We start from the raw sequence: 9731 nt of genomic DNA, 5'->3' as shown, positions 1-9731 counted from the left end.
GATTTGTAGATGCCATGACAAAGGTGTATAGCGGCCACGCCACCAAAATTCCCTGCTCCTCCACCTACCCCCTAACTGTACACGCTGAGGAAGGATGGATAGAGCTAACCCCCGCACCTAAGAAGAGGCCGCCCCCGCTGGATACACCCAAGCAGCTGCTGACCGAGCCCTTGGATGACTTCAGCTCGGGAGGATTGTATTCGCAGGCTGAGCTGAACGACTGGCAGCAGCTGCTAGCGTTCCCAGCGTATAAGGCCGCCATGCTGACCGGCCTGTCGTATGGCTCATGCGTCCAGCAAGGTAGCTGTTCAGCCACCGGAGACCATGGGATCGTGTCCTACGATATTGACCGACTGGCGGAGGAAGGAGAAGCAACCCTGGATGTCTGGGCTGGGTTCAGACAGGCTATTCACGAGTGGGGAGATGGCGCAGCCATACTGTGTCTGCTGTTGTTGATCCTCAAGCTGCTGGGAGACTTAACCATCATTTCCCTGGCAGCCGCACAAGGAGGTGTACGAGCCGCCATGAACGCGATGTCACAAGTATTCCTGTACCACCCAACCTTGTATCGCAAGGCCTTGGCCAGAGCCAGGCTCACCCATGCCAAGTCCCGGGACTTTTCAGTAGACTGGGATGCCATTCCTATCGGCCAGGAAGCAGCCGAGGAAATGGTATCCATGCAATCAGCCGATAGTGGAAATGACCGCCCAGGTAGGCCGGGGCCACACTCTGGAAAGCCCCGCGGCCCCTCGGGAGGCCAGGCTGTCGCCCAGACGGTCAACCTGGTAGCCAGTGCCCCAGCCGCTGCCAACAACAACCAGAATGCCCCGTTACTGACCGGTCCCGCAGCGGCTGTGCCCCACGCCAAACTGACACCTGCTGGCGCCGAGCTACGTGTCCAACAAAAGCCAGCCTCTACCTTCTATCCCACGTTGGGGGCCCATCAGCCCTGAAAATCACCACTAGGATTCCATTGAATCATTATCGCTTGTATATATAAATTAGCCCTAAGGAGCGGGCTGAAGGCCTCAACCACTGTCGGAAGTCTGGCAGGGAAATCCCCTCCCAGCCTTCCGAGGGGAGAGTTGTGGTATTCAGCAACCGTGAGCCATGTCTATGGCAACCCTGACCTGGGTTCGGAGAAGGGCCGAGGGCCCTCCCCCGAGTCCTGGGGAAGGGGTCAGCCGACCCCCTCCCTATGCCTAAAATTAATGATAGATTTTGACAGCCTTATTATGGTTAAGCTGTATTGTTAATTCCCCCCACCCTTTCCAGGGATGGGGGATCATTATTGCCCAAACTGATTATTGTATATGTATTATATTGATTCTGTTTATGATTACTTATTCCAATCTGTGTATTTATTGTTTGTTGTATATAACTTTAGTAAACCTTAGACCCTGAATAAAGGAACAACTGAATAGACTCTGTTTGTTACTTAGTGATTGCTAGAGAAGCATAGCTTCTCTATAATATATGTGTCCACGTCTGTTCGCACTGCCGTAGTCATTTGAACTCGGGTGTCTGCCATTTAACCAAGGCGGATACCACAATATCAAATAAAATCATCCTAGGAAGAATAGGAATCTTCACTGATAATTACAACTATCTCACGATATTTTCTTGGCAGACAGACGGACATCGTACAACTTTAAAAGATTTAGCTTCTGATTATATTCATATTTTTTATTTACATGATTTTAACACTTTTAGCTACATAAACATAAGTAACAATGGTATTGGTACGAATAACAATTGAAATCCATCATGCAAGAAAATAAAAATACAAATGCGCATAATGCCATAAGATTGCCTTTATTATTTACATTGTCCTTACAGGAAAAAAAGAAGATTATTGATACTAAAATATAAGAATAACATTTGCAGTGTGGTTTTGTAACCGATGAATATCCAAAGGATTAGAACCGGTTCTAAGCCATACAGAAAAATTATGTATATAGCATCGAATTACAAACAATTTTTACGAATAAATAAAAATTTTAAAATTAAAGCCCGATTTGGTAGCCCGGGCCTTCACCCCCTCGGGGCTAACAAAAATGGTTTTTATCTTATAATTTTTTATTTTAATGTCCACGGATAGCTGTCTATAAAACGATGCGATAAATAACATTTTCAGTTATTCATTTTTTCAATATCATCTTAATCTTATTTCTAAATCAATTAGGTAAAAAAATATCTATAAAATGAAATTACAATTATGGTCTAAAAATTATATATATAATGGTTTCTTTTCCCCTTAGTTTCTCTGTAATTAATAATAAGTGGTACAATATACTTACACAATATAATATTTATTTACATGTCTCTGTGGAATAATCATTAATCGCATCGTATTATAGACAGTTATCCGCGGACATTGAAATAAAAAATATAAGATTAAAACCAGAGGGGGTTATGGCGAAGGCCCGGGCTAACAAACTGGTATTAATCTAATGATTTTTATTTTAATATTAATGAAAAATAGTTTGTAATCTATGCTATACATGATTTTTTAGTATGGCTGAGAACCGGTTCTAATCAAGCGGATATTAATCGGTTACGAATCCATACTGCAAAATAACTTTATTATTTGTGCAAGGATTAAGAGAGGTAAAGCTGATATATTAATAAAACATGGATGATATCATCCATAAGCAGCGAAGCATAAAAAACATGGATTGACAAACGGACAGAGTGAATCAAGCAGATGTCCAGTGGTCATAAAAATGAGAAAAAAAATCTGAGCATTAGAATAGAGGACATTAAGAATGAGAGAAAATCACAAAACCTTTATTAAAAATCAATTGCACTTCACGGTATAATATTCCTGGTAACGATCTTCTTTATAAATCTATGAACTTTAAAGGTAGCTGCTAGCTGCCAAACGGCTGAACATACATGCCATGCCCGCATGCCGTTTTAGTCGGCACAAAAAGGCCTATAGATAATCTGGAATAGTCAAGTTCCAATAGGGAAAAGAAAATGCTTTACTTAAAAAAAGTCTTTTTTGCACATTTATGTGCACTACGAAATAACTGTGCAGTGTGCATTATTGAGTAATGGCTATTATTTGTAGACCTTCTTTTGTCGGTTAAAATTTGTGCGTGTGAACAAACAATGTGAATTATAAAGTAGCTTTGCTAGGTTTAGCCTCCCTTATCCTGGTTATTTGTGACAATAGATACAAAAGAATATATGTAGTATTTTATAATAATATGTATTTTATAACAGGAAAAAGAATATTTTAGGTCAGGAATAATTAAAGTTATATATAGTACGCCACCCGCTTTTTAAAAAAGTCCAAACAAAAGAAAGAACAGCTGGAAGTAAAATCATTAATTAACCTTGTTACCATTTTAAAGTTGAATTTTTTCCCCAAACTTATTTTATTTGTGAAATGTAAGAGTAATTTTAAGATTTATAATAATTTTGGATCATGGAAAGAAAACATATTAGCGGATTTTGTCGTATTTTCACAGTATTTTTTGATAGGTCATTTTAGATTGCCCTCAGGGTTAGGAAATTGGCCCCGCAGGGGCTAAAAAAAAGAAAGGCTAATATGAGATACGACGGGACGAAGCCCACTACTTTTCTTTTCATGATCCATTATTTTATTTTTTTCTTCTGATTTCATTCTTTTCTTGTGTTTGTTTATTTCCTGCCCCCTCTTCTACCCCTTCCTCTAGAGGGGGTCCCAACAGATTTCTTTACTGGCTCTGGTTCTACTGAAATTTAACAGAATATAGTTATTATAAAACTTTTCAATTTGAATAGGTATATTTTTTTACCTGGGGTATTAGAAAGAATTAATTAGCATTATCATTATTGAATGTTTTCATTGGAAGATTTTTTTCTCTCAATGTTTTTCAGTTCGAAATTTTTTTATCTTAATGCTTTTGAAACATTGAAATTGGCAAAGCATCTCTATTATCAAGTCATAAATATGTAAGTATGTCCTTAAACACGATACTACATTTAAGCAGTTTTGCAACAAATGTATTTATAATTTTGTTTAAACTTAAACATTTATATTCTGCTTATTCAGTTCAGTGTTAATGTTCGTTTGTTCATTTCAGAGCTTCGATTTTATGGATATTGTCTTCCTTGTTTTAAAAAAGGAAGGTTAAATAATGACTAAAAAGCAGGCAACATGATTAACATCTTATGAAATGAGTCCTCTGTTTGGTCATTTAATCTTGAACGTAATTTATAATGTTACTTTTACAATCAATAAAAAAAAGGGATCAACAGGGTTAAGACAATGACCGATAAATTGATGTACAACCCCAATGATGATACACAAAATTATCATCAGATTACAATTAAGTTGTTAAGCCAACGAATAAGAAAACGTTATTTAAAAACTTTGGGGACTACTGAAATAAACAGCCCATTGTCCCTTCTCTCTCTGTAAATTTGACCATTTGAATGCATTTCTACATGTTCAAATTTAAATTTAGTTTCTAGATGAAGATTGAATGAAATAAAAAAAAAATTTACTACATTAAGTTACATAAGAATATTTGTGAATCACTTAAAATCAAGTCATGACTCCATTAAAAACCCTCCCCTGGCCCTGCTAATTCTAAAAACTAAATAGGGGGGGGGGGGGGGTTATGTATTTAGACACGGAAAAGGGATGTGGGTGGCTTTCTACATACCTTTGAAATTTTCGACAGTATTTTTTTTAAACACAAATGACTTTTATTAAATAAAAATACGCGTGTTTGATGTTTTTTTAAGTTTAAAGTCAGGGGCAACAAGTTTTTTTCGGATCTTGGAAAGGAAACGAAGTAGCGGCGGGTTTCGTCGAATTTTCACAGTAGCTTTTGATAGGTTATTTTAGGTAAATGTTAATGTTTGCTCCGCAGAGTTCAGAAATAGGAGAAAAGCAACTGTGGAAAAAGTAAGAAGCCCGCTACTTACTTAATTTTCCATGATCCGTTTTTCTTATAATCGATCCAATCATATTTCTACTGAAGATCAGAAATATTCCATTGACATATCCCTTTCAAACTAGGATTTTCACAATATATTTATAGAATAGATGCCAAACATCTACCTGGATCCCCCCGTTAAGGACCTTTTTTGTCTGATAGCAAATTGCTTTCTGCTCTTTTGTAGCGACAAGGCTGTGTTAATATTGCCAACGCTAATCGTTGATTTTCAAAGACCTAATTGAAAGTCGACCCCGGGTCCTTGGGAGGGGACATACTTTTGTTTAAACCCTTCCCCCTCTATTATTACTCTAGTATTCTCACCTTTAATTTCTTCTTCTTTATCTTCAATAGTCTCGATGACGTCATTCTCTGCTTCAGCCAAACAATTCTCCAAGTCATCAAGAATATCTTCATCCCCCATCAGGTCATCAGAAGGGTCTTCTATGACGTCATCAGCATTCTGATCAGCTGGTGTGACGTCATCATCAACTTGGGCGGCTTTGATCTCGGATTCCTCTTCAATTACTACATCATCTTCCTAAAACATTATTACATCTACAACTATTGGTAGAGATTAATTTTTTCAGTAAGGCTTCCAAACCGATTAAATTCCGTATAAAGAGCGCATCCGCTGATTTATTAAATATCACTTGAATTGTCACTTAAAACTTGGATTTTCTTCTATCCTATCAAATTAGGTTCTTGTTGCTTACCTCTTGAGTCACATTATCAGGATTATATTTTTCTTTAGCTGTTGATTCAGATGTGTTTTCATTTGCTGCGCATTCATCGCCAGCTTTGGTTTCTTCAGTTTCTTTGCCGTTTTGTTTTACCTAAGTAAAAATTTCCGTATAAATAAATTTGAAGATTAAATAATAGTTAGTTATTTGTTGTATAGTATTACAAACAGCCTTATAAAATTGTACAAATATATGATTAAAATATGTTTTTAGCCCCGAAATGACGAAAGCACTGGCTAATAAAACTGGTTTTAATCTTATGATTTTACAATTTTATAATTGTAGAGAACTGGATTTAATACGATGCTATTCATAATCTTTCAGTATAGCTGAAAACCGGTTCTAATCCAGTGGATATTAAGGGGGGGGGGGGAAGTTTTGACACATTTTCGTAAACCTGGTACCTAGGCTTTATCTTTGAACTGAGAAGATAGGTTATTAGAGATAAAATCATATAAGAATGATTTTATCATTAATAACCTATCCTCTCAGACCAAAGATAAAGCCTAGGTACTAGGTTTACGCAAATGTGTCAAAACTCCCCCCCCCCCCCTTGGTTTCGAAGCCATACTGGAAAAACCGTTCTATGAAGCGACAATCATATTCTACCAATCACTGCGTAAAATGGAGGCATACAAAAAAATGTATTGTGTTACAAATAAAAAAAAATCAATGATTATAATATAATTTTTCTTTGTCACATTTCAATCTTATTTAGATGTACCTGGAGTTGACAAGGATGTCAAAATCCATAAAAGCAAAGCCCTCAAACGGTAATTTGTTGCAAAACTGTTAAATACAGGATACTGTCCAAAGGACATACTTACATTTTTAGGACCTGATTATAGAGATGCTTTGCTTATAATTTGATGTCCAAGAAATCAATATTCTAAAATGAACATTATTTAAACGAAAGTACAGAACATGATACTCTGGCAGCGATTATAGAGTTGCTTTCTAAATAATACCTAACTATTATAGGAATCATCATGCAAAGTTTGAAATCGATAGGAAAATTCTAATATGTCTAAATTAACGAAAATAGCTAACCGTTACGAACGAACGTAAGGACGGACCGACCCTAATTATAGATAAGCTTTACTTTTAACAATGTTTGAAAATGTATATCTTACTGTATACCTCAGACTTTTCTTCCTTAGAAGTTTCAGCTTTAACCTCAACTTTTCCATTTTCTTTTGTTTTGTCATTTTTGGTGGCTTCTTCAGGCGCCTTCAGATCAAGTCTGTAAAAATAAATGAATGTATGCCCTCAAATGTACTTGATTATTCTCAAAAATTTCTAAGCCGGTTGAGGGAGCTCCACATAAGTACCAGAATGGTTTATTCTAGTTTTGTTTTAGATGTTAAGTTGGTTTTAGGCTATTTTTCAGATTTTCACTAACCAATCAAATACAGAGTCCCTAGATGCTAGGAGCGCAACCGCTAGTAAAATATATATTTCGCTTTATTCAAACCTTCTCAATTATACCCAAAATTTTCAAATAAAAAAAACATAAAAAAAAATTTATCGCCCTTCTAATTTTTGGGAGGGTGGGGGATACCGGGGGGGGGGGGAGGGAGTAATCTTTTTAGGAGCGATTTCTTTTGGGAGGGTTGGTGGTACCCTCTCCTAAAATAGTTATAAATCCTCCCAGGAACTGTGAGAAGCTACCCAGTAAACAAACAGACATATATTATATTATTGTGATTACCTTACAGCTCTGAAGAAAATATCCTCAATATTTCTGTTGACATTCAGTGTATCATCCTGTGGCAGCTTATAAGCAGCTGTCAGCGATGTAATGACAGCTTCGAGACTGCTCACCAGTTCTTCTGGCTGATCTGCTTTTTCTTTCTCTCTAAAAAAACATTGTTACATTTGTTGTTTTGTATGGATTGCCAATTCTGAGTTTGCAGTGAAAAAAAAAACTGAATAAAATATAAAGGGAAGGTATAAATGGTTATCCTATTTAACTCATCCTAATTCTGTAAATATTTAAATCAGTAGGTATTGTTTTGTTTGTGTATTAATAATCTTGTGTACATAATCTCTGTTATTGGGGATTGAAGCACAGCTTCTCTACAGTTGAAACTGAGTGAGTGGGGATAGGGTCATTACTTCATTTTAATAAAGTAAATGAAAGGATATTAGACTAAGTAGCTTCGGACAAAGTAGCTTCAGGACAAAGTATCCTCCTAAGGAAAGTAGCCTCCACTGTTAATAAAGGTCATGGCCGCAGCGCTCGGCCCCCTAGCCTATAACCTAACTTGCAAAATCCACGAAATTCTAAACCACGTATTATCAGTTGATGATATTTTTTTAAAATAAATGTTCTGAGGCTAACATAGGTTAGGTTAGGTTATAGGCTAGGGGGCTGAGGGCCCGCGGCTAGGCAGGCCAGGGGGCCGAGCGCACCGGCCATCACCTTTATTACTATTGAAGACTATTTTTCTTAGGAAGCTACTTTTCTTAAGTAAATGTCCTAAAGCTACTTTGTCCTGAAGCTACTTTGTCCGAAGCTACTTTTTCCAAGATCCAAATAAAAACAAAGCGAAGCTGTAAAAACATTTAATAGCACATAAGATATGGGGGGCAGGGTTTCTGGGGAAAATGTCAATATTTTTTTTGTTTCAAACCTGTTGAGGAACTGTAAGAATGCATTGACTAGATGGAGCTTGCTGTCCTCAACTTTTGGTATCCAAGAACTTTTCTTCTCTCTTGACCTACAAAAAAACAAATAAACAAGGATGACAACATGCATAATAGCGAATCTCTACAATAATAGAACAAACGAACATTAACACTTATAGTAGAGTGTCAGAACAGAATAATGCATAAGTACCTATAAATAAAATTTTTAGAAAACTTGTATCAAAATTCAAAACTTCTTAAATACAGGATATTGATTAAGGACATACTTACATTTTTCGGAATTGATTATAGAAATGTTTCACGTATAACATTGTACCTTATGCATGGCGACCACTCCAAAACAAAAAAAATATAGTATTTTTATAGTATATTTTTAAAATCTATATAGTATATATAGTATATTTTTTTAAACTCATATAGTATGATATAGTATCGGACTTAGAATTATTAAGTAATACATAGTATATACATCATCAATAATAACTCAAAGCATAGCTGTTATCAAAGCAATTTCACATATAAGGTGCTTACTCTGTGATTATTAGGCTAGGTATTAATGTGAGACTCAGTGGCGTGCGAACCGAAGGGGGCATTTGGGGCAATCGCCCCCCCCCCCTAGCGACCAAAACGCCCCCCCCTGCCCCCCCCTAGCCAACGCCCCCCCTGCCCCCCCCCCTAAATGTTGAAAAATGCCCCGTTTTGCCCCCCCCCTGGTCCTCAAAAATGCCCCTTTTTGCCCCCTACCCTACAAAAAGCAAAACTATCCCAGTTTCCAAAAAAAAAGATCAAGAAATACTAAAAAAATTTTTTGGCGCTTCGCGCCAAACAGTCAGTTACTATTCATTTAACTTTACCAAATTTTTTAATTAGTGTGCAAATTAGGTTAAAATCTCTTTTCACTGAACATAACAAACCAGGTAATAGGCAGTATTATATTTTGTATAATATAAACTTTTTACTAAAGAAATTTTGTACATTCCCATTGATGATACACAAAATTACCCCTTATATAGATTACAATTAGTGGATGAAATGTATGGAAACTGAATTTAATTAACCAACCAATCAAAATTCTATTAAAGTCCCCAAAGTTGTTGAGCCAACAAATAAGAAAATTTTATATGAAATATTGGGGACTAGTGTAATAAATAGCCCCAAAACCCCTCCCTCCCTGCATATTTGAAGAAAAAAATTTGCGCTTCGCGCCCTTCCAAATGGTTTCTGCTTTTCATCACGTTGCATGTATATTTTGTTGTTATTACTATAAAAAAATTTGTAAACATCAAATATTTAATCAAAAAATTATTTCATATAAAAAAGAAAAAGCGTTGATATTTATCTAAGCCTTTTTCTCAACACTGTATGTCTGTCTAAATGAATAACTATATTTGATGTCATA

At 36.4% G+C, this 9731-nt stretch overlaps 1 protein-coding gene across 10 annotated transcripts in view; it reads right to left on the bottom strand.

The window, feature by feature from the left end:
• Positions 1-1668: 1668 nt before the first annotated feature.
• Positions 1669-9731, bottom strand: part of LOC145305817 (uncharacterized) — a 31779-nt gene continuing 23716 nt past the window's right edge. Inside the window, exons 9-16 of one of the 10 annotated variants that reach the window (XR_013874744.1) lie at positions 8317-8403; positions 7392-7538; positions 6821-6923; positions 5654-5773; positions 5262-5478; positions 3345-3725; positions 2572-2616; positions 1669-1861 (exon numbers count right to left, since the gene is read on the bottom strand). Coding sequence is in view for 2 of the 10 variants with exons in the window: in XM_080147643.1 (XP_080003769.1) it covers positions 3652-3725; positions 5262-5478; positions 5654-5773; positions 6821-6923; positions 7392-7538; positions 8317-8403 (748 nt within the window). In the remaining 8 variants the exon portion in view is untranslated. Of the gene's footprint in view, positions 3726-5261; positions 5479-5653; positions 5774-6820; positions 6924-7391; positions 7539-8316; positions 8404-9731 lie in introns of all 10 variants that reach the window. The other 9 variants (XR_013874746.1, XR_013874718.1, XR_013874722.1 and 6 more) reach the window with 9 other exon arrangements.

This window comes from Acartia tonsa, chromosome 2 (assembly GCF_053477335.1).
Source record: "Acartia tonsa isolate MP-2025a chromosome 2, ASM5347733v1, whole genome shotgun sequence".
Classification (NCBI taxonomy): domain Eukaryota; kingdom Metazoa; phylum Arthropoda; class Copepoda; order Calanoida; family Acartiidae; genus Acartia; species Acartia tonsa.
Note: the sequence above shows the minus strand (reverse complement) of the source record. Positions and strands in the feature narration are given on the sequence as shown.